Source organism: Solenopsis invicta, chromosome 5 (genome assembly GCF_016802725.1).
Source record: "Solenopsis invicta isolate M01_SB chromosome 5, UNIL_Sinv_3.0, whole genome shotgun sequence".
Classification (NCBI taxonomy): Eukaryota; Metazoa; Arthropoda; class Insecta; order Hymenoptera; family Formicidae; genus Solenopsis; species Solenopsis invicta.
The window spans coordinates 7087321-7113369 of NC_052668.1; the positions used below are offsets into that span (position 1 = coordinate 7087321).

The window sequence follows — 26049 nt, forward strand, 5'->3', positions numbered from 1 at the left end:
GTTGCTGCAATCTTCCAACAATGTTGCAGCAATGTTTCGCAATCAAAATGCAATATTACAATGATTTAATGAAATCATTCTGCAATGTTCCTGGAATCTCTCTGTGCTGTATGAGTGTTGTAAATATGCCGACTTGATTATTCAACACTAATACGAATAGTTGTGCTGACATTAATCATGATAATTATGATGCAATTTTTCACGTTAAAACTTTAATTCTGATAACATTTTAGAATAATATCATTAACAAAACCATGTTAATATTTATAAAGAAGCGTTTCATTATTAAAATCACAATTTTTACACATGTAAATTTCTGTATGCGACATATGCTGCACTAGATTTGGCATAGAAGCAGCAAACAAATCCAACAAGGTTTGCTGCTTCTATGCTTCAGCACGTTTTGCTATCTGGGTAATATCACATAATGATAAAATACTGCACAAATATATCACCTAATATTACAACGGTAACACATAATTGTATATTGCTTTTAGCAAACTTATCTTTGTACTTGCTTTTGCTTATTTTGCTATTATAAAAGTACATTACTATATTAATATTAATAAACTCAAATTTATAAACTAAAAATAAATTCAAATAAAGCAATAACAGGTTGTTCACAGTCTGTTCATATTTTAAGATCATCTTAGGTGTAATTTTAAGATGTCTTGAATCAATCACAATATTAGCGTCTTAAAACTAAACTTAAAACCATTTTGAAAGAGATCGATCTATAAATGCTAGCCTTGTATTTGTAATGATAAAATAAAAAAATAAAAACAAACTTAAAAAATAAACTTCAAACCATTTTAAAAGAGATCGATCTATAAATGCTAGTTTTGTATTTGTAATGATAAAATAAAAGAATAAAAACAAATTTAATAAAAAATAAAAACTCAAAGTTGATTTATAATAGCCGTAACCGTAAGAAATCGATTAATCATAGTCGACGTATAAAAGAAATAATCAATTATGATTGGTGAATTTCTTACAGTAGCGGCTATTATCAACCAACCCTTAAACTCTTGTGTTATATCCTAACCCCTAAACTTTTGTGTTATATTCTGTAACACAAAAACGCGATATTATTTTTCTACAATTTTTGTCAATAAATTTTCTATTTTTTGCCATCTTCTCTTCGTGTCGTTTTTGAATCTGTTTTCCTTTTTTTTCTTTCAATCGTATTGATTTTTCACAATAGTCCTCCACTACATGATTTATTTTTCGTTTCTTTAATGCTGCAATGAAAAAAGTAATAATTAGAGAAAATAAAAATGTATGACAAGATATTAAAGAAAAAAATGTTAATATGGATTATATATTAATGTTAGGCTCCAAAACGTCCATTCAGAGCAAAATTTTGCTCGAAATAGTACACGTAATGTATATTGTATTATATTGATTAAAATTTCCATAATACCTATTGGATCTTTGTTTTCAATGTTGCTATTAATAGCAATTACGTTAGACCCAGCTATTGATTGTGGTTGAATCCATGGCTTAGTACCAAATATCTAGTGCATAATCTAAAATAAAAGAATTTTTCAAAAATTAAATTATATATAATAATAAAAAAAATCGTATAATAAATAATGTTGCATAATGATTAATTATTTTGAGTAAAGTATTATTTTGTAATTTTTTATTGCAAAATAACAATACACTGTATCTTTTATAACAAATAATTCAATTATTTCTAGAATTCTAATATAACATACCTCATAATATTCCTATTTTTTTGTATTGTTCCTGATTTTTTATTGTGGTCAGTAATGGATTTATATGTCCTTTTTAAACTTTGAAATTTTGTTGCATTTTGTTGGAGGTATTTGGTATTCAGCCTTATCCATTTCTTTTGACAATATATTCCAGCAGTCCTTTGTCGAAATTTTAGGATTGTCAAATTTTTCTACTTGTTCTTTATAAAGTTTAATAAGTAGTTTTGTTTCTGACCGACTCCGTACATGTTGATATAGAAAATTGAATAATGTATTAATATATTTTTCCAAAAATTACTAATTTTAACTTACCTTTTGTATCTGAAATATGCAGTGTCCTCACTTGTACTACAGCTTGCATCTGTCTCGTGTATATTACCTATAAAAAATTATTCGTTATCTTCATTTAGTACTAATAATATTAATTTCTTAATATTAAGTTTATATTTTTTTGTAATTTAATTTTTAGAATATACATGTGCAGAACTATCGTTTGTTTGAAACGTCAGTATACAGGGTGATTCAGAATAACCTTATGTCCTCTAAGAGATATTTTCCTAAAGTTATTTTAAAACAACTTTTTCTTTGACAAAAACTTGTCCGAAGCATAGTTTTTAAATAATAAAAGGAAATAGTTATCCAATAACCGGGCGCGTATAGCGGTGAGGCAGGGCCGGCGCAACTCACCGTACGATATGGGCGATTACGTAAGGCGATCGCAGTAATAAGCTAACAGGTCGAACACTGCTTTCCCTCCCTTCCCCCTCTCTTTTATTCTCTCTCAAAACCTATATCCCATTCTCATTCTCATTTTTTTCTTATTTATTTATCAATTCAGATACTAACATTGAACTAATACTAGAATTAAAAACGATATTTAATTATTTGACGCCTTGCTTTTAATAATTCTGTACGTGTAAAAAAATATTTTTTTAAAGTCAAAAATACCATATTTAAAATGCGTGAATGAAAAATAAAAATGCAAAGTGAGAGAGAAAGAGAGAGAAAGACGAGTTTGATCAAATTTGAACGTGTATACTCACTTAACATCCTGCACAGCAATCAGCCTTTATCTTCGCGAAGACAAAATATCCATATTAAGCTCGAAATTTTTCTCTTTTCTTCTTAAATCACATCACTTGTCACATTTACTGCAATCATTCTCTTGATCGAAAAATACTAACGCATTACTTCATACAAATTACTATCGTCAATTACTTAGTTAATACTAATCACGAGTGAGAATTACTCAAAAAATGAAACACGTGCATGTACCGTAATCTCGAAGATTTTAAGGTCATCCCGGTTTTTGACGGCCGAAAGACTGAGTTTCATATGAGACAAGTGACAGTCGCTCAAGAAACGTGAGCCGTAAACGCGCCGCGAGTGCAACGTTTGGGGCTCGTCCGGAATGATCGTGAAATCTTCGAGTTCATGGTCACAGGCATAACACACGGGAGCAAACATTTTTCATTTTTAGTTATCGCGTTTTAACTTTTAGAACGTCAATCACGCAATGACCGCGAACAATAAAATTAGTCGATTGCTCGCTTGTGAAGCAAAGAGGATACAACCTAACCCAACCTCTTTGTTGTAAACACGTGTCGTGTGTTCGTCGTGTTAACACGTGTTTCTTTCTTTGAGTAATTCTCACGCGTGATTAGTAGTGACTAATAGTAATTGACGATAGTGATTTGTATAAAGTGATTAGTAATTTTCGATCAAGACAATGATTGCAGTGAATGTGACAAATGATGTGATTTAAAAAGAAAAGAGGAAAATCTTGAGTTTAATATGGATATTTTGTCTTCGTGAAGATAAAGCTGATTGCTGTGCAGAATAATAAGTGAGTATACACGTTCAAATTTAATCGAACTCGTCTCTCTCTCTCTCTCTCTCTCTCTCTCTCTCTCTCTCTCTCTCTTTCACTCTGCATTTTGTTTTTCATTCACGCATTTTAAATATGATTTTGACTTAAAAAGATTATTTTTTTACTCATACAAAATTATTAAAAGAAAGACGTCAAATAATTAATTATTATTTTTAATTCTAGCATTATTTTAGTACATGAATTGATAAATAATTAAGAAAAAAATGAAAATGAGAATGGGATAAAGGTTTTGAGAGAGAATGAGAGAGAGGGGGAAGGGAGGAAAAGCAGTGTTTGAGCTGTCTGCTTATCACTGTGATCGCCATATGTAATCGCCCATATTGAACGGTGAGTTGCACCGGCCCTGCTTCACCGCTATATGCGCCCAGTTATTGAATAATTGTTTCCTTTTATTATTTAAAAACTATGCTTCAGACAAGTTTTTGCCAAAGGAAAAGTTGTTTCAGAATAACCTCAGGAATATGTCTCTTCAAGGACATAAGGTTATTCTGAATCACCCTGTATAGTTAAAAAAATTTTTTTATATGCAGCAGAAAATTTCTCTAATTACTTGGATATTGTTTTAATAATCAAACAAAAGTTACTTTTTGGATAGCTCTTGAACAATACTACAAATAGATAACTATTTAAGTAAAAGATTAAATTTTTAAATAAATTTTAAATCAGTTTCAGTTTGTATCTCAACTTTTTCCTTATCAGATTTTTGAATTTATCTTAACAAAGAGTAGGCAAATTATCTGTAAATAATAATCATAAATAATCATGAATGGGAAATAACGCGTTACAACTAACAAATCACTGTTACTTTGATTTTTTAATGATAACGATTTGATAATGATGTTATAATTTATTATAATCATAATGAAGAATATTTGGATTGAAATGGTCATTTTGACAAGTAACTCGTTACTATTACACGTTACTCATTGTAAAAAGTAATTTATTAGTTAAATCATTGTATAATAAGTAAAAATAAATTTATTATTAAGGCGTTACTTTGATTAATTAAAAGTTACTTGTTTTGATGAGTAATGTGTTAAAGTAACGATGAGTTATAGCCTATCTAGAAAAACTTGCATAATTGCATAAACATATGCATAATAAAATTAGTTGGTCCATTTTGTTATGTATTTGCTTATGGACTCATCATTTTCTTTATGCATATGTTTATGCACTTATGCAAGTTTGTCTGAATAAATCCTTATTTGTCAAAAGTTATGACCTGCGCACAATAGAGAAATATTAAATGTCAGAATTAAGAATTAAAATTTTAGAATCAGTTTTCTTAATATAATATACAATGGATATAAATAAGATATAAAACATAAATGTATGATAAAAAATACAACATAATTTATCTGTAGTGTAAGAAATGTCCTGTCATACTTAGTCCCGGTATACTTAGCAGAGTGCTAGCGTTAGTCGTTAGGTGCGTACACATCGCTCCTTCAGAGCGCTGTGATTGCTCTGCGATATCAGGTGACCCAAGGCAACGATGCCATTCGCTCTGCGCTACTATCTGAGCCACGACTGACTGAGACGCGCTACACTAGCCCGCCCGTGCGTTCTCCTAGGGTAAGCTAGGGGGAAGAAGCACTTCCCGCTAGCAGAGTTGCCATTGAGGCGCCGATTTGCAGCCACACCGACAGCCAGAGGGAACAGACCCACTTGCACCGGCTGGCACTTTATCCCCACTTATCGGCGTACGTCGAGCAGCCAAGGCGACGAGTGGGGAGCTCAACTGTCTCTTTCTTTCTCAAGCGTCTATCTCCTTCCCAACCTATCCTCTTCTGTCTCGAGCGTTCTCTTTCTTTCTTGTTACAGGCGCAGCTTTGCTTTCGACCATCAGCGATTTGAGATTTTCGTATCGCGGAGCCGAGTCACGACGCGCGCGCGCGCGCTATGTATTAATTTATATACACGTTTTCTACTTATACATATATAAAAAATACATGACGATATCGATTTTTTTATCTTAATGGTATATTTATAAAATAAAAAAGAAATTGAAAAAAAATATTGCTGTATTAAGCATGAAACATTTATAAATATAATTAATCCGTATACATGTTTATAAAAAATGCTTAATTATTTCTAAATTACAATGTAGAAATATTGCAGCATGAAATATATTACACATATTCAGCATGGTGACACTTTAAATAAAAAACCAAACGGTATTGAAATAATTTAAAAAATCGTTTGACTTTATTTAAAATGTTATTATGCTGAATGTGTAATATTTCATACAGCAATATTTCTACATTATAATTTAGAAATTGAATTGTGCATTTTTGTTAACATTTACTTGGATTAATTCTTTTAAATGTTTTACGTATAGCACAGCTAAAAGTATCTTTCCTAATTATTGAACAATTTCTTTCTAAATTTAATTTTATATCATTAAGATGATTCGCCTATCACATATCGTTATATTTTTCCCGAAATACTATTTCAAAATTAATTGAACAATTATCAACATTTTCTAAAAGGTCAATACTTTTACATATATTTTTTAAAATATACCTACACAATTGTCGCTTACAAGATTTGGTCATATAATTTAATATCGGGAAATGTCACGCGTCTCATCGCCAATTTGACAACTCTAGATCTGAAGTCACATACGGCTGTTACTGTAGCTGTAACATGATTTCAAATCTCGAGATTCTTCAGTCGAATTCTGGCGATTACAATATTCAGTATTTTAATACAGCAATTCAAATGTATTAATATTTAAGTCTATTCTTGGCCACCATGCGCGTTTTTTATTTAAAATGTATCACGTAACAAAAAATTATGCTCATTTTTTATATGAAATAAATACAACTATTACCGAAATTATTTTTTTCGATAATCTGTTTTCTTACATTTACTTCATTTTACATAAATGTTAATTTACACAAATGTACATAGTGTTGCTCAACGGAAACCGCAAGAAAGTGATGGTCTCTTCCGTCAGGAGAAAAATGTAAAAAATTCTCATCTATACTTAAAAATAATAAGAATTGAAAGTAATATTTAATCAGCTACATTGTTTTACAATATTAACTAGTCACATAAAAAATGGAATTAGTTAACATTGCAAAATAATGTACCTGATTAAATATCACTTTCAAAATAAATTTTTTACATTTCCCTCAATGTGTGTGTGTGTGTGTGTGTGTGTGTGTGTGTGTGTGTGTGTGTGTGTGTGTGTGTGTGTGTGTGTGTGTGTGTGTGTGTGTGTGTGTGTGTGTGTGTGTGTGTGTGTGTGTGTGTGTGTGTGTGTGTGTGTGTGTGTGTGTGTGTGTGTGTGTGTGTGTGTGTGTGTGTGTGTGTGTGTGTGTGTGTGTGTGTGTGTGTGTGTGTGTGTGTGTGTGTGTGTGTGTGTGTGTGTGTGTGTGTGTGTGTGTGTGTGTGTGTGTGTGTGTGTGTGTGTGTGTGTGTGTGTGTGTGTGTGTGTGTGTGTGTGTGTGTGTGTGTACGAGGTGTGTTCAAAAAGTATCGCGAATTTTGAATTTTCGCGGGTTACGTATATTCGAATTTATAAAAACAAAAAATATTGACCATTTCTTGCCCTTTCAGTATCTTCTGGCAAGAATATTATTTGAAATTCTCTATTATTTTCTGCATCAATTAGGGTCAGCTGTTCAGTAGTGATATTTGTGCTGTAGCTGCTTCACCTCTTCAGCCGCAGCAGTTGCAGCAAGAAATGACGACAAAATCAATGACATCATTGCTCTCTTACAGCACAACCGCAGCGCGCTATCGTGAATTTTGGAATAGTGTTCACAACGCTACCAATGCTGACAATCAATTTTGGAACATAGCCTACGAATAGCCCCAATGTCAACTGTGTGCATTATTGCGTATGATCGACAAAAATAGACATCACACAGCAAAAAGTAAACATGAAATGTTTCAAATGCATTCAACTGGGCACGATACATTCAAAGTTTTCAAAAAAAACCTTATTATCTTACATAAATTTCAAAGAAATGCTGACTATCAGAAATTACTTCAACTGTCGCAAAACACATTTTTCACTACTACGACAATATGACGTTGTTGCCAACAAAACTTTGTTAGCAACATCGTTACATTAAGACGTGTTTACAGTGTTTAAAGTAAATTTTTAATATGTACCTATAAAAAGATATTTCCAATTATCGAATTACCCCGTCTAACGATTTGCCCCGGTCTCCCCTATATACTGAAAATAAGGGGAAGAAGAAAATAAAGAAAATTGAACTCAATTAATCATCAATCTCTCGATTTTGATAAAGTTAACTAATTTATGCCCACATATTCCTAAATAGGCAGCTTCTTTTATTTATAACTATATTTTGTATTGTGCAAAACACTATCTTAGACTCAATGAAGGCAACAACTAAATGTTTCAGCTCACAAACTTAGCAATTGATTTTATTTCTATTATGCTTCTTACATCGGATAAATTAAATTAATTTAAATTCACAGATTGGAATAAATATAATTCTTTGAGTTAAAATTAAATTCACTCAATAAATAATTTGGATATAATCTGAAATTCTCTTGAGGATAAACAGATCATTCAAAAAATCCATAAATTAATTATAGAAATGTTTTACTAGTAGGTTTTACTAGTAGGTTCAAGTCATATTTATAGTCATAATTTCAAATGTTGAATTGTTTTCTCTTTTAATTGTCAATTATGCAAAATACACAAATTTGGAGGAAATTTTGTAATTTTTAATAATAGACGATATCTCATTCATCAAATTTGTATTTAATTTTTTAATTTCATATTTGTCTAAAGAGAACTCCTAAATGATCAATAGCTAATCAATAATATTAAACAGTATTAAATTAATTTTAATAACAATATTCCCAATATTTTGGTAAAAATGCATAACAGGGGAGCAGCTTCTGACGCCCTTGACCTTGATATATGTGGGCGGATCCCGATAGCACACGGGACCGATAGCACACCACCACTCACAGCGGCCGATGCCTAGAGTTTTTCCGTTGGTTGGGTTAGATAAGTCAAGATGATTGGTTGGTGGGCTATCGCACCGTGCGCTATCGGATCCCGATATATGTTATCAAGGAAAAGATCCTGGATAACATTTCCTTATAAATTAATCGGCGCTCTCGTACAGTTTTCAAGATATACTTAGAGGAAAAAAACAGTTTTTTTTTATTATTTCGGAAAATATTTATCTTACCAAAAAATGTTTCAAATAAAAAATAAAGCTTTTGAAATTGTCCACAATGAAACTTCTATGCATAGTAATCGCAACGATATACGCGTAATCATACTTTTAAGTAGCGCATGCTCGTAATTGTGCGAAATAAAGCATATAAATGGATAAATATATTATATTTACACCCGCGCGCGCGCATACACACACAAACACACACACACACACACACGGGGGGGCCCACCCCCTTCCGCACCCACCCTGTAATTAGTGGACCGACTGAGACGGGATGGGTGCGGGAGGGGGTGGGCCGTCAGGTCCACCCCCTTGCACCCTATTACGAAAAAAAACCATTACCGATTACACATAGATATTACTGATAATTACACAGGAAAATTACTGAATATTAGAAAAAATATTATTGGATATTCCAAAAAATATTACTAGATATCACAGAAAATATTACAGAATGTCACAGAATATTATTGGCAGTTACATAAAAGTCAATAATTATTTCGTACTACTGCCGAAATATATTATTGCCAAAATATTACTGCCTAAATGTAAGAGGCTTTTTGGAATAATTTCAGTAATTACTGATAAGACAACAATATTTTAATAATGACTTTCAGTTAATTAAAAAAAAGTTAGTAGACACAACGATCAAAACATATTATTGCTGTTTTTTCACCACTAAAATAATAGTAAATATATTGGTGATTATGTCCAATAATTTTTGTTTCAAAATTAACTGAAAATTATATTACTAAAATATTGTTGCCCCTACCGTAAATTCGGTATGTGAATCATATATCAATAGTATACGAATGATATACGAGGGCAGTCTGATAAGTACTTAGCCTACAAAAGAAAAACGAAAATTTTGGAAAAGTGGCGATTTATTTCTCAACATAGTCTCCTTTTAGTTCGATACACTTGACCCAGCGATGCTCCAACTTCTTTAACCCATCTGAAAAATACGTTTTCTCGAGGTCTGCAAAGTAGGCTTCCATGGCGGCGATGACCTCCTCATTCGACTCAAATTTCTGCCCGGCGAGACTTTTTCAAGTTTGGAAACAAAAAAAAGTTGCACGGGGCCAAATCTGGAGAATATGGTGGATGGGGCAGCAGTTCGTAGTGCAATTCGACCAATTTGGCCGTGACGACGGCGGAGGTGTGAGCCGGTGCGTTGTCATGGTGGAAGAGCACTTTTTTCTTCGCCAAATGGGGCCGTTTTTTTCTGCAATTCGGCGTCGAATCGGCCCAATAATTTGGCATAGTAGAGCCCTGTGACCGTTTTGCCCTTCTCCAGGTAGTCGATGTAGGTCACACTTTGTGAATCCCAGAAAACGGTAGCTATCACCTTTCCGACCGATAGGACAGTCTTCGCCTTCTTCGGAGCACGTTTGCCGGGTGAAGTTTACTGTTTCGACTGTTCCTTGGTCTCTGGTGTGTACTAGTGGATCCATGTTTTGTCGACGGTCACGAAACGACGCAGAAACTCCTTTGGATTGCGCTTAAACAGCGTCAAACATTGCTCTGAAGTGGTCTCACGGTTGCGCTTGTTGTCCGGAGAGAGCAAACGCGGCACCCATCGCGCCGACAGCTTTCTCATGCCCAAAATTTCATGAAGGATATGATCCACGCGGTCTTTTGACATGCCTACTGTTTCAATTATCTCGCACACCTTCAATCGGCGGTCTGCCAATACGAGATCGTGGATTTTTGTCACGTTATCTATTGTGGTAGCCATTTTCGGGGCACCTGGGGGTGGCTCATCAAAAACCGACGTGCGACCACGTTGAAACTTGTTAAACCAATTTTTGACGGTCGCCATCGAAGGAGAAGAATCACCGTACACAGCATCCAAGCACTCTTTGATTTTGCTGCGCGATTTTCCTTCCAAAAACAAGAATCGAATCACCGACTGATATTGTTCTTTTTCCATTTTTCTAAAATCCGCGGACACGTCCGCTTCCACACGCGGTCAAAACAAAACTACGAGTCCGATTCGGCTGAAATTTTGACAGTAGCCGTCTACGAGAATGTACTACACGATAGTAAATCTCTCTTGCGATACTGGCACTGTCGGGCTTTGAGGCTAAGTACTTATCGGACCGCCCTCGTATGAATCATATCTGATCGTATAAGAATTATATGCAAATCTTATACGAATCGTATGCGATCACATGCTAATCGCATGATTAGACATATGATGGTATACGAATTACATATCACCGTTGGACGTTTGTTTCGGAATCACATGTGACATGTTTGACGTATGTTCCGAATCATATAAGATTGCGTATAAGGTACATACGATTTTTATATGACTCGTATGCGACCACATGGCAATCGCATTATTAGACATACGATCGTTATGCGATCAAATACGAATTATATATCACGAGCAGAAATTATATAGAATCACGTGTATAACAGGCGGATTTATCGTATAAGAATCATATATGATTCTATACGATAGCACATCCATCATATACGATATACATCTCATACAAAATACATGCATATTTTGCCAAGCGTAACTCTAATTAAATCATTGAAGTCATTGAAAAAGTCTTTTGAAACCGAGTTTCTTCTTGCATAACGACAATAAATGTTAACTCGATTTATAAATTATCTTACATTTGTTTATTTATTTGCAATAATTATAACTATATACATTCTAAATAAATAATTATTTTATTTTGGCTGTTACACATTGGATAAATATACATATATTGTCGATGTATTTAAAATCAGTTTATTTTTTGTAATCTATGCAGTATTTGAAACTTTTCACAGATTATTAATGATATTAATAATGAAAAATATACAATCAAATATATACTTTTAGACAAAATAGGTTCATGAATGAAGAAAACTCGATTTATATCCTAATGAGCAGACAATATTTGTTAAATGTTTTTTAATAAAAATTTTTTCATATTTAATTTAATTATTGTATTATACACTACTAAAAAAAAAATAGGGAACACTTTCCAGACACCAAAAATTAGGCTATTTTCAAATGAGTGTAACTCGGTGAGAAATCATCGTAGATAAAAAATAAAAAAAGCATTTTGAAGCTTGAAGATCGAGCTTTAACGTTCTACCAGCAGATTTTCAAAATTCTTTTAACTTCCTTATCTTATGCAGTAAAAAAGCACACCTTGTTTTGTTCGTTAAAATTTCGTATTTATGACACTTTGCAGATCGACCAACAAATTTTTTTCGAATAATTCAAGTAAAATTTCATAAACAACAACTTTTTACCTACAAAAAGGTCTTTTTAAAATTTCTCAACGATTTTTTTTGACCGAGTTACGCAACTTTGAAGCTAAACCTGCATTTTATACAAATGATATCCGTACTCCGTGAAAAATCATCGTAGATAAAAAATCGAAAAACCATTTTAAAGCTCGAAGTTTCAGCTTTAATATGCTATTAATGGTTTTCAAAAATTTTCTCAATTTCTTAGTACTATGCCCCAAAAAGATACACTGTTTTTTCCTTAAAATAACGTATTTTTAACAGCCTGTAGCTCAATAAAAAAATTTTTCTCGACAAATTCAATGCAAGTGCCATAAAGTATGACATTTTATCTACAAAATGCTTTTGTTTAAATTTTTTCTACGATTTTTTTTGACCGAGTTACAAGACTTCAAAGATATACATTTTTTACAGTACATTTTTCCGAAAAATTACGTCTACCGCCGACATTAACATTACCCAATGTGCACCACGTGGAGGTTGTCGGTCGGATTTTTGCACATCGTGTGTGTGTGTGTGTGTGTGTGTGTGTGTGTGTGTGTGTGTATGTGTCACAGCAGAGATAAGGGGCCCACAGTTCGTCACTTCTACACTATTTAACGACTCCAAACCCTCTTTACTGTGTACTCGTATATGTGTATGTGTGTGCATGTGTATGTGTGTGTGTGTGTGTATTACTGCAGAGATAAGGACCCCGCAGTTCGTCACTTTAGCAGTATTTAATGACTCCAAAACCCTCTCTGCTGTGTGTGTAGGCGCGCGCGCGTATGAGTGTTCAATGGTGTGTATTTCGTGTGTGTTCGTTATATCAACGATATTCTACGACCACACGTTTTGCTATTAAATCGAACCTGTCGGAACTTTATTTTCATGCAGGACAACGCTCGACCTCATACGGCGAATTTAACGCGACGTTTTTTTCAATGACACGCAAGTAGACTGTTAAATCATCCCACCAATAACCCGGACTTAAATCCAATCGAGCACATTTGGGATGAAATGGAACGATGATTAAGGCGTCGCAAGGAACAGTCGCGAAATTTAGAAAAATTGGGAGAAATTTTAACGGAAATTTGGCACAACATTCCGCAAGATGTATTACAAAATGTATAAATATGCGAGAACGCTTGCAAGCAGTAATTGATCAAAGAGGAGGAAATACACACTATTGAACTCTCATGCGCGCGAGCGCATACACACACAGCAGAGAGAGTTTGGAGTCATTAAATACGGCAGAAGTGACAAACTGCGGGGTTCTTATTTCTGCTGTGATACACACACATACACAGTAAAGAGGGTTTTGAGTCGTTAAATACTGCAGAAGTGACGAACTGTGGGGTCCTTATCTCTGCTGTGATACACACACACATACACACATACACAGTAAAGAGGGTTTGGAGTCGTTAAATACTGCAGAAGTGACGAACTGTGGGCTCCTTATCTCTGCTGTGACACACACACACACACACACACACATACACACACATACACACATACACAGTAAAGAAGGTTTGGAGTCGTTAAATACTGCAGAAGTGACGAACTGTGGGCTCCTTATCTCTGCTGTAACACACACACACACACACACACACACACACACATACACACGCACGCACGCACACACGCACACAGGCACGCGCGCGCGCGCGCGCGCGCGCACACACACACACACACACGATGTGCAAAAATCCGACCGACAACCTCCACGTGGTGCACATTGGGTAATGTTAATATCGGCGGTAGACATCATTTTTCGGAAAAATGTACTGTAAAAAATGTATATCTTTAAAGTCTTGTAACTCGGTCAAAAAAAATCGTAGAAAAATTTAAAAAAAAGCATTTTGTAGAGAAAATGTCATACTTTATGGCACTTGCATTGGATTTGTCGAGAAAAATTTTTTTATTGAGCTACAGGCTGTTAAAAATACGTTATTTTAAGGAAAAAACAGTGTATCTTTTTTGGGGCATAGTACTAAGAAATTGAGAAAATTTTTGAAAACCATTAATAGCATGTTAAAGCTGAAACTTCGAGCTTTAAAATGGTTTTTTGATTTTTTGTCTACGATGATTTTTCACGGAGTACGGATATCATTTGTATAAAATGCAGGTTTAGCTTCAAAGTTGCGTAACTCGGTCAAAAAAAATCGTAGAGAAATTTTAAAAAAATCTTTTTGTAGGTAAAAAGTTGTTGTTTATGAAATTTTACTTAAATTATTCGAAAAAAATTTGTTGATCGATCTGCAAAGTGTCAAAGATACGAAATTTTAACGAACAAAACAAGGTGTGCTTTTTTACTGCATAAGATAAGGAAGTTAAAAGAATTTTGAAATCTGCTGGTAGAACGTTAAAGCTCGATCTTCAAGCTTCAAAATGCTTTTTTTATTTTTTATCTTCGATGATTTTTCACCGAGTTACAGTTATTTGAAAATAGCCTAATTTTTGGTGTCTGGAAAGTGTTCCCTATTTTTTTTTTAGTAGTGTATTAACATACATTTTTTAAAGTAGTAGATAGATATTTTGACTGTTACTGTATCAATACAAATTGAACAAGAATACCTTCAACGGTTGCAGCTAGATCTTCGTGCTTGTATTGTTTGTGTGATTTTTATATACTTTACTCAAATCTTGTTCAATGTAGAACTGTGTTATGACTAAAAATTAATTCGGCACGCCGTTCATTGAATTTGAGTATTTTGTATATATTTTTTAGTTGCATTCTTATTTAAACAAATAACAAAAGTTATTTTAGATGCTATTTCGCATTTGTGAAAATAGTAAAAAAACTATTTTATTAGCTAATAAAATTAATAATAATTTTATATATTGTATGTTAAATATAAATATCATGCTTTAATTATACATATTTCATTTTTTCAATAACGTATATTGACCTGATTTATCAGTTATACATATACGCATATCAGCGTAAAGTGTTCATAGGTCATCATGAGGGATCAGTTCGCAGCAATCTTGGAAGTCAAGCAACGTTTACCGGTGTCGCGACTTGGATGGGTGACCGCTCGGGAATTTCCGAAAAAAATTCCTAAGAATGGATTTTTTGCAAAAATTGTTTTTTAAAATATTATAAAAATATTGTGTTGCTCATTGGAATTATGTGCTGTAATATAATACATATTTATGTAAATATTTCAAAGAAACTTTGCGCTTTTTTTTGTATGTGATAGATATATGAATCGTATATTATGCACTTACGATCGCATCCCAAAAACACATGTGACAATATCATATACGATCGTATATGATTTCATCACATACAACTTTTACGGTAGGGTGCCTTATCAGTAACTACTGAAATTATCCCAAAAAGCCTTTCCTGTAGGATGTCTTATATAATGTCACTTATATACGTTACAAATTATAAATGAATATACCGGGTGACCCATTTTAAAGTATCCCCTAGAATATTTCGAAAACTAATCATTTTCAGCAAAAATGTTTCAGACATAAGTTATATGGTTTCGAGGGGGACATAAGTTGGTGTTATTAATTTGACCTTAAATAGTTGCTTGAAGGCCACGTAAAGATCTCTTTCAATTTTTTAAATAGAAAGGCCTACTTTTTATTACATATTCTTGTAGTTTATCTCGAGACGTTTCCAAAACACTATAAACAAATGTTTTGTTAAGTATTTTTTGAGTTGTGAGGCTTGAAAGTTAATTTTTCAAGAAATACACTTTAGATCAAAAAATTAAAAAAAAACAGGTGTTTGATATTTTTTTAAATGCTATGTAATCATGGCTATATTTTTTCATCATACCGCCGGCTTTAGCGTTACCCGATGTACACCGCGAGGAGGTAGCATGGTCGGATTTTGTACATCATGTAGCCCTTAAAAGGGCTGATGTTATAATTGATCTTTTTAAGCAATAAGGTGCTCAAAAGTGGCACCGTTAACCTGTTGACAAAGCTGGATTCGGCGTTGAAAATGAGTAACAGTATGCAGAAGTACTTAGAAGTCAGGCGCAGACTTCAAAAAGTTTTCATCGTTTTAAATTTGCTGTACTGCCCACTGACAAAACAATTGCCGTTCTTTGTGATCCTGCTCATTTAACGATTGGTTCAAGGACACATGAGTGTTTATATTGTATCCACACTGTATCCACGTTACATCCAAGTAGTTACATCTGAACCTTAAAGTCAATAAAATCTTTTGTTTTGTGTCTTCCTTGTGTGTGAAAGTTTTCATTATTTGTTCATTCAAAAATTTCATACTTCAATTTTTGAACAAATTGTTAGATTTACATCATCTGAGAATCGGGCGGAATGGGTGATTACTCTCCGAATGAAATCATGGATATTCTCCTTGTTCTAGGAGAATGCCACTGTTTTTATAAAAGAGCAGCAGTATTGTATTATAGACGATATCCTATGCGACTGCATCACCCAAATGCTTCCGCAATTCGCAAAATTGAATCAAGAATTCGAAGAGGAAATATTCGGCGACAACGAAAACGACGTATGATCGACGAATATCGTATGAATGCGCGCTTTCTTACAGTTTTGGCGACAGTTCGCCAAATTTGAACCCTAACATATCAACGCGCCAAATTCAAATTCAAATTGGTATCCCAAGAGAGACTGCGCAAAGGTACTTGAAAGTCGTGAAGTACCACCCATACTATTTGTCCTTGAATCAAGTGTTAAATGAGCAGGATCACGAAGAACGGCTATTGTTTTATCAGTGGGCAGTACAGCAAATTCAAAACGAGGAAAACTTTTTCAAGTTCGTAATGTTCTCTGACAAAACCACATTTCACAGTGATGGATCATTGAATCAACACAACAGCCACTACTGGGCCCCTGTGAACCCACATTGGATGCAGCAAATAGATCATCAACACCGCTGGACCGTCAATGTGTGGTGCGGAATTGTAAATGGCTACCTCATTGGTCCCTATTGTTTTGATAACACTGTCAACGGTGAAAGTTACTTGCGACTGCTAAGAGACAATCTTCCATTTTTGCTAGAAAACGTTGATCTGCATACAAGAATGAGAATGTGGTTTCAGCAAGATGGTGCTCCTCCACATTTTGCACACGTCGTGAGGAACTACCTTAATGAAATGTATCCTGAAAAGTGGATAGGCAGAGGAGGTTCAATTAAGTGGTCATCAAGATCACCAGATTTAACTGCTCCTGACTTCTACTTGTGGGGCTTCCTCAAAGATTATGTCTATCAAGAAAGACCAACCACCAGAGCCGATATGATAGAAAAAATTCGTGCAATAATATCACACGCGATACTCTTCTGCATACTGTTACTCATTTTCAACGCTGAATCCAGCTTTGTCAACAGGTTAACGGTGCCACTTTTGAGCACCTTATTGCTTAAAAAAATCAATTATAACATTAACCTTTTTAAGGGCTACATGGGCTGTGTTCCGTTTTTACTGGCAGTGCAGTAAATGTGACGTCATGACAGTACACTGTCACAACTGTTCCAATATTACTGCATTACTGCCAGCACTGCTATAGCATCGTATTTCGGAACAGCATTGCAGTAGCCATATTGCACTGTAGCTACCTCACCTTGGAAGCTGCAGTAGTCACAGTGGCAATATGGCTACCATTCATGACGTCATTGATGTTACTAGATGCTGTCGCAGTGCGCTGTGTACCAATAACAGAACGGATTTTTCACCACTGCCAGTACTGACAGTTAAATCGGAACACAGCCATGATATACAAAATCCGACCGTGCTACCTCCTCGCGGTGTACATCAGGTAACGCTAAAGCCAGCGGTATGATGAAAAAGTATAGCCATTATTACATAGCATTTAAAAAAATATCAAACACCTGTTTTTTTTTATTTTTTGATCTAAAGTGTATTTCTTGAAAAATTAACTTTCAAGCCTCACAACTCAAAAAATACTTAACAAAAAAACATTTGTTTATAGTGTTTTGGAAACGTTTCGAGATAAACTACAAGAATATGTAATAAAAAGTAGGCCGTTCCATTTAAAAAATTGAAAGTGACCTTCACGTGGCCTTCAAGCAACTATTCAAGGTCAAATTAATAACACCAACTTATTACCAACACCACTTATTAATAACACCAACTTATTACCCCTCGAAACCATATAACTTGTGTCTGAAACATTTTTGCTGAAAATGATTAGTTTTCGAAATATTCTAGGGGACACTTTAAAATGGGTCACCCGGTATACATATATATATATATATATATATATATATATATATATATATATATATATATATATATATCAGAAAACAATTGTTTTTTGCTCTTGTCGGTTGATACAGTAATTCAAACTGAGAAGAAAAGTCCTTTACCTCTTTGCAATTTTTGTAATAGTTGACGAGTTATAAATTAATAAAAATAGCAGATTTAGTCCAGTCTGCCACCAAATCTAACCGCGCGATCGTGGTTGCCAAGCGCGTGGCGAGTTATTGTTTTCTAATAGCGATGGCTGCGTAATATAATGTTTAATAATATTTTATATGTAGGCGCACAATATTATTTAATGTTAAATAATATTCTAATTAATATACTGTAATGTAAAATTATTTAAATTAAGATTATGTTAAGTAGTATTTTCAAAATATTAATGTAAATATGTACTTTCTTAAAATAAAATAAAATTACGTACAAAATAGTATAATACGTAAATACGTAATACATAAAATTTCGTACCACACAAAAAAATAAGTTTAAATGTACCATTTACTATTATTATAATAATTGTATAAAGAAACATTTATTACTTTAAATCTAAAAACTATAAGAATATTTTTGTAATATTACACATGTACATATTTATATTAATATTTCGAAAATACTATTTAACATAATCTTAATTTAAATAATTTTACATTATAGTATATTAATTAGAATATTATTTAACATTAAATAATATTGTGCGCCTACATACAGAATATTATTAAACATTAAATAATATTACGCAGCTGTTAGAAAACAACTTTCCGCGCGCTTGGCAACCACGATAGTGCAGATAGGGGCGGGACTAAATCTGCTATTTTTATTAATTTATAACTCGTTAACTATTACAAAAATTGCAAAGTGGTAAAGAACTATTCTTCTCAGTTTGACTTACTCTATCAACCCACGAGAGCAAAAACGATTGTTTTCCGACACCCTGTGTGTGTGTGTGTGTGTGCGAGCGTGTGTGTGTGTGTGGGTGTGTATATATAGGATATAAACTCTCTTAATTTAAATCATTGAAAACTCACTGATTTGCAGTGCATATTCACTGTTTGCTGCAGTTATAAGTATACCACTGCGAATCAGTGAATACTCACTGTTTGTACCAGTGACATTGCCTCGTCACTGTCTAAATCAGTGAGTTTCCAATAACCTGTATAATTACTCACAGTAGTTACGTCTTCAGCATCAATCGACTATTATTAATGTGCATATTAATACTTACCTCGGGGCTATGAGTTCATGATGTAAAACACAAACTGGACATACACCACTTGTCAAACAGAGTACAAAATCAAAGTCGACCTTATACCGCCGGACAAACGCATTTATAATCGGATAAACGCATTTTGGCGGGATTTCACTATTTCATCAGTGAATTTGTCATAGTTCACTGATTGTTTAGTGAAATATTGAGTCACTGATGGAATCAGTGAAAATTTCACTGATTTAAATTAAAAGAGAAGGATATATAGGATATATAAGATATAAAAGAAAATACCTACAGAAGTAATAAATTATATATATATATATATATATATATATATATATATATATGATTTATTTCTTCTGTAGGTATTTCTATTTTTAAACTTAATATACCTCTATGCTGTTAAAAATTTCCAAACATTCAAGAAAACTCAAAAGATTTTATTTTTCTAATTTAATAAATTGTTTAAGTGCAATGCATAATATAAAAATTTTTTAAAATTTTAATTTAGTTGTTATAAGACTTAATTTAGTTGTTAAATACTCTCAGCGACCACGTTTAGGAATTCTGACATTAGTAGCAAGAAATGATACGCTGAGAGTTCTTGTGTGCTATTTTTAAAGGGAGGGGAAATACGTTAGAAAATCGGAAGGCACGCATTCTAACGAGGAGTTCGGTATCGCTTTGTTTATTGAATCCATTTTGTTGATTTTTTTATGTGTAATATCTCAGATATCGATCTTTTTACAAAAGATAGTTCTTTATCTAAAATTTCTACGTTTTACCAATCAAAATCGTGATTATTCGCAATACGATGTTTCGAAATAACAGAAGGAGAGTTATTTTTGCTAATATATTTATGTTCAGAGACTCTAGTTTTTAGCTGACGTTTTGTCTGTCCCACATAAGAAGATTCACAATCTCTACAATTAATTTTATAAACTACGTTGTTGCACGATATTCGATCAATATGTTTTCCCATAATTATAAACTTGTTAAGTTTATATGGAATTGTAAAAGCTATATTGCAGTCATACTTATTAGGAAACGACAAAAATTTCTCAGATACCGAATTGATGTAAGGAATCGTAAAGTACCTTGTTACATCCCTATTCGTTCCGTCGGTATCATTTTTATAAAAAAAGGTATTTTAATCTAAAGAGAATCAATATTAATGAATAATTTTTATCTAAAGGTATTTTAATCTAAAGAGAATCAAATTTAATGAATAATTATTATCAAGAATGAAAATTATTTATTGATTCTCACATACTTTTATATTTTTGAAGAATATTTGTAAGGTTATTTAAAAAAAATGATGTATAAATATTATATTTACAAAGTTAATTACAATGCTCGATATTTCAAAGAAAAATATAATATAGAACGACTGACTCATCGTACCAAGTAATAAAAAAAGTAAAATTATATAAAAAGTATGGATTGAATGCATGATACTTACATAAATAATTAGAGATGAGCAAGTTTGTGGGACGATCTGCATCACTCCCAACTAGCAAAGTTGGCAACTTTGATATTACTATAAAAAAATGAGGATTGCAAAATAAAGTGCAACATATATTTAAGAAAGGTAATTCACATACAACTGTTTATTGAGACATGTAGAATACATCTGGTCATACACAAAAATCTTTGACACTTTAAATCAAGCTCCTAGCCCGAAAAAAGGAACCATGTTATAACATTCGTTTTTAAATTCATTAACCATTATGTTTAACTACGTTTCACACTAAAATTAGGGGCAACTTGGAGAAATAAAAATTGCGGGAATTAAAAAAGCGAAGCAATTGGTAGAAGAGGTGAATAATTAAAGAATCCGAAAGAAAACGCAAAATACACTTAGCGGCAAATATGAAAAATTTAGCGATAAGAAATTTTGTATATCTGCTTTATAGCCGCGGAGCTGACATGTAGCGCAAAAGAGATATATACATATGTATCTTTTTCTCTTTCCTTTTCGGGGATTTGGAGGCGGTGTTTTTTTCTTATTGGATCTTTCGTTAGTTATTGTAAGATTTCTCGTTAATTAGTGCTAAATAACATCACGTCACAAAAATGCATATTCGTAGGAATATAATATATAATATATTTATATATATAATTAAAAAAACACGTGGTTCTCGTGGGCCACTTTGAACTAACGTTCGCAACGTTTTCGACCCATAGATCACACAATATCCGCCTGACACGTGAGAGGTGGCCAATCGCAATATAATCGCCCCGTATGATGTGAACAATCCCCCCCCCCCCTAAAAAAGAATATAATGTGCTGCGAATTATTATTATTATCATTGTCATTACTTTAATTGGGGCGTTGGCCGGGCAAAAAAAAGAAAGGCGCGCACGGCTACGGCATCGCCAGCCACAGTGTGTGTGGTGCATTATCCTAAAATGCAACCGATAACCACCCCAGGCACCCCAGCTGCCACACCGATTATCAAAGTATAAAAAAGGAAGGGAAGGAAGATTGAGAATGCGGGAGAGCTAGAGAGCGTGGAAAATTTGGGATAAACAGAGAGCATGGAAAGTTTGGGAAAGACGGAGAGCGGAAAATGGGCATAGGGCGAGGCGGTGGAAAAATAGGAAAGGGGAATTATGATAGTCATATTCTTGGGGCGCCTTTTCAACCGGGGCGGAGCCGGTGGTATTATCGATATAAACGCTAGTACCTAGATCAGTCTAAGAATCTCGTCACCGTGAACTGTCTCCGCTTTAGCCAAGTTATGCTTCCTTGCCCCCGCAAGCCGAACTCTCTCTTTCTTTAATCGTATCTCTGCATATATGTACGTATGTGTGTGTGTGTGTGTGTGTGTGTGTGTGTGTGTGTGTGTGTGTATGTATGTGTATACATATGTAATATATAACATATCCTTTTGCTTCTTTTAATTATCTTTTTTTGTCTTTATTCTTTTCTCTATCATGCTCTTATTATTCCCTTTTTATTGATTACATTTTTTTTTCTTTTGCACGGAAAAAACCAGAATTTTTCTTTTTTTTATACTGAAATATTATCATGTGTTCACAAAAACCCACTCAATTATGATTAGCAATAGCATCCTTATCATATTGTTAATATTAATATTATTATATCCTCGATATTATGCTTTTATAAATAGGATGTGTAGGTAAGTAGAGTAGGTAGGTAGGTAGATATAAAATATGATTGGCGAGTAATCAGGGACGGTGGAAAAGGGAGGAGGGGGCATGAGAGGAATGAAAAGGAATGAAGATATTTAAACGCAAACCGCAATTTACATAATTTGCTTTCGGATTTTCCTTTCCTTTCCTTCTTCTTTTTTTCTTTTCGTTTTTTAAAAACAATGATCGCAATTACTGGGGACAAGACATGTATATAAGAACAGGGGAAATTTTTTTCTTTTGTCTAATCGTTACTACTAGATGCGGTTATATTCATCGCTACCAATAGAACAGTATCGATGATGAAGAATTAGACTTAAGTAAAACATGAATAAAAATTAACAAAATGCTCGTAAAACACGAGATCGAGCGAACAATCTATCATTATTATCCAGACATTTTGTCCATCGGTGTGTCAATTCACATTTTTTCGTATTGTTGCCTGCGTGCGTGTACGCGCGCGCGCGCACGTGTGCGTGTTAGTAAGTCTGTAAATCATTCACAGTAATAACATTACGGTGGAATAATATGATCTTTTTTGTAGTCTCAGGTCAATTTGCGGTTCAATCGTTCAATATCAAATTAAATTTAATATCGTATCTCACACACACGCACGCGCACACACACACGTACGCACACGCGAGCGCGCGCACACACATACACATACAATGTGTGTGTGTGTGTGTGTGTATATATGTATGTATGTGTACACACATTAGTACAACAGCAGAGTCGACAGATGATTGACACACAGACACACACATACGCACGCACGCACGCACGCACGCACGCACGCACGCACGCACGCACGCACGCACACACGCACGCACGCGCGCGCGCACACACACACACACACACACACACACACAGCATCTGTCAACTCTACTATTGTAGTAAATCCAATCCAATATATATTGGATGACCTTTAGAATTGAATTCGGTTTATGTGTGTGTGTGTGTGTGTGTGTGTGTGTTTTCGGATTGGAGTACAACAGTAGGATCGACGGATGATGTGTGTATAACTGTTATATCTAAAGTGTCACGCGTGCGCGCACGCGCACGCGCGTATGTGGTATGCATATATGCGTACGAGCATGCATGCGTATGTGTATGCGCGTATGTAGATGAATAAGTGGATGCATACACATACGTTCAGTATATTTGTACGCAGTTGTATGTGTCGTCTCATTTGGTGTGTTACAACAGAAGTTTGATATGCTATTATGTCCGTTATTAGGATATTCTTTTTTTTCGTTTCCCTTTCTTTTACCTTTACGTCGTATTTGTTTTCATATGCCGGGGGTGTGTGTAAAATACAAATGATCTGTGTTATGTTTTCCTTTTTTTCCTTCCCTTTTTCAAATCATCCAGAACAGGGGGTGTCTGGGCTCCAGGGACAGGGACCAACTACAGCCCGCACTTACAACTCTTACTAATTAACTAACAGACTAACAATAACAACAAGTCAACACTCAAAATGTGTGCTGTATGTGTTCATGCATTTTGTAAACATTACATTTTACATCCTACCTCAATCTGTGACTATCATTATCAAATTCGTAGTCAGTCATCTTTAAAAACTTCTCTTTCATTCTTTTTTTTTTTCATAAAAGAATACAAGAAACAAATTTACTTTTTACATAAAATTTAGAAGAAACAATACACTCTTTTTTTCGTTTCCCTTTCAAAGGGAATAGACTTACTTTAGACATTTGCATTCAACGATCGATTTTTTAATTTTTCAAATATAAAAAAGAAACACATTAACAAATAAATATATTATAATTTAGATCCGAGTTTGCCTTGCTACTTGGATACTGTCATTGAAAAATTTACTGTACAAGTGGATTTCCTCTCGATTGTGTGAGCAATACTCCTTTTTTTCATTTTCTTTTCTTTTTCTTACCCAATAGAACCCTCGCATGACTGATAATCAAAATCTAATCTGGGAGACATTCGCAGAGCCGTTTTTTCATACTCGCTAACTTTCGCATAACCTTGCCTGTGTGACTTAATAATAATAGTTTCACTGACTGTACATGTTTATAGACCAACAATAGAAGGTCTTGCGGCACACTGAGCGTGCTCCACGCACAAATACACACAGACACATTCTGTTTAAAGACAACGTCTTGCTCTCTTCCTCCCTCCCTCCTCTCTCTCTCTCTCTCTCTCACTCTCTCTCGCATACTCACTAAACATTCTCGCCCTATGCCTTCTACTTGTTTACATGTCTAATTATGTTTTTCGTTTCCCCAAAGTTGGATTTCCATCTCTTCAATTTCTTCATTTGTAACTTCTCCATTCTTTTCTTCGCGCTATTTATTTCGTTCGTTTAACCTATCTAACACACATGCTTCGTCACATAGATTCAAAATATCTAACCATCACGTAATAAAAACCATAGGCTTCCATGAGTCTCTCTTAACTAATACAAGCCATCACAATCCCTATGTCAACATCGCTGATCTTCACTTGGCAGTAAACAATGTGACAATGCAGTAGTAGTACTTAGATTAGTATTATCATAATAATAATAATAATAATAGTACGGGGTGGGTGGGTGGTCACACTCCGACGTAATAATTAGTCTCAGTGGCACATCACTGTACATAATCACAACAACAGCGGGCGATGGTGGTGGCGCAGAACAGTTGTTGCTATGTATCATTAATATGAAAAAACATTTACAATTACTTGAATTCGATTAAAAGTGATAATAATACAAATGGATGATCTTTTTCCTTCCCTTTGTCTTGAGTCCCCCCCCCCCTTATTTCCATGTTTTGTCAGTCTGATCTTTTCCCCTTATTTTATACATTTCCTCACTTCGTTTATCATGCATTTGTTCGTGCGTATCTTTATTTCTCATCACTCACAAGATTGCAAAAGTTAGCTCCATGATTGATAAGAGTCTTGATACCATTCGTGATCATCGCCGGAAACACCACCGAGTGTGCCGGCCCTACCTCCGAAAGCTATGTCACCGCCACCACCACCGCTGCCACCATTTACACTCGCCAATCCATATGCATTGCCCAGCGGTTGTTGGGCGAGGGGCTGGTTTCCCCAATTGCTCTGGAAGCGACGTTTAGATTCCCCCTGGTTCTGGTGACCCCCGTCAAATTTTCGTTTACCTGCTGCAAAAAGACATCAAAGTAAATAAAACTGAGTCATGCAAAAAAAAATTAAAAACATTAATCTCTTGAGTGTAAGACGTCAAAATGCCGAAATAAATATTTGCTCAAAATATGCAGAGTATCCGCGTATTGATTTAGATGATGATTTTATATATAAGGATTTTCGAAGTCACTGAATTAATGTCAGAATTTTGAATTTCAAAATGACAAATTCAATGCAACACAATTCATAAAATAGATTGTAGTAATTTCATTTCGTGTACCTTTGTTTAAATGTTAGAAAG

The 26049-nt window shown here is 34.1% G+C and overlaps 2 protein-coding genes across 20 annotated transcripts in view; both read right to left on the reverse strand.

Annotated features, from left to right (window-relative positions):
- Positions 1-261: 261 nt before the first annotated feature.
- On the reverse strand, positions 262-5567 carry LOC113005396. Of its 4 annotated transcripts, none has more exons than XR_005574874.1 (5): positions 5050-5565; positions 2034-2100; positions 1722-1921; positions 1424-1529; positions 262-1241 (listed from the first exon to the last, which is right to left on the reverse strand). XR_005574874.1 is itself a non-coding variant. In XM_039449675.1 (5 exons), the coding sequence occupies exons 1-4, from the start codon at positions 5051-5053 to the stop codon at positions 1478-1480; spliced, it is 282 nt and encodes a 93-aa protein (XP_039305609.1). In that variant the 5' UTR covers positions 5054-5567; the 3' UTR covers positions 262-1241; positions 1424-1477. The 4 variants fall into 4 exon arrangements, 2 of the variants coding, with proteins under 2 accessions (XP_039305609.1, XP_025996716.1); XR_005574873.1 differs by having other exon boundaries at positions 4999-5564; XM_039449675.1 differs by having other exon boundaries at positions 1722-1880; positions 5050-5567.
- A 15480-nt stretch (positions 5568-21047) lies between these two features.
- Positions 21048-26049, reverse strand: part of LOC105207511 (heterogeneous nuclear ribonucleoprotein R) — a 117251-nt gene continuing 112249 nt past the window's right edge. For 6 of the 16 annotated variants that reach the window (XM_039449867.1, XM_039449859.1, XM_039449857.1 and 3 more), the window contains one exon: positions 21048-25765. In XM_039449867.1, the coding sequence (XP_039305801.1) occupies positions 25518-25765 (248 nt within the window). In that variant the 3' untranslated portion in view covers positions 21048-25517. The remainder of the gene's footprint in view (positions 25766-26049) is intronic. The other 10 variants (XM_039449850.1, XM_039449860.1, XM_039449853.1 and 7 more) reach the window with 6 other exon arrangements.

What these genes read in the sequence shown, in the direction of transcription:
- LOC113005396 (XM_026140931.2), bottom strand. Translation starts at nt 5,053, where the DNA reads ATGTGTACGCACCTAACGACTAACGCTAGCACTCTGCTAAGTATACCG. An exon ending in GCATATTTCAGATACAAAAG is followed by an intron (nt 1,881 to 2,033) that starts GTAAGTTAAAAT and finishes ATTTCGACAAAG; the next exon opens with GACTGCTGGAATATATTGTC. An exon ending in AAAAATAGGAATATTATGAG is followed by an intron (nt 1,530 to 1,721) that starts GTATGTTATATT and finishes CTTTTATTTTAG; the next exon opens with ATTATGCACTAGATATTTGG.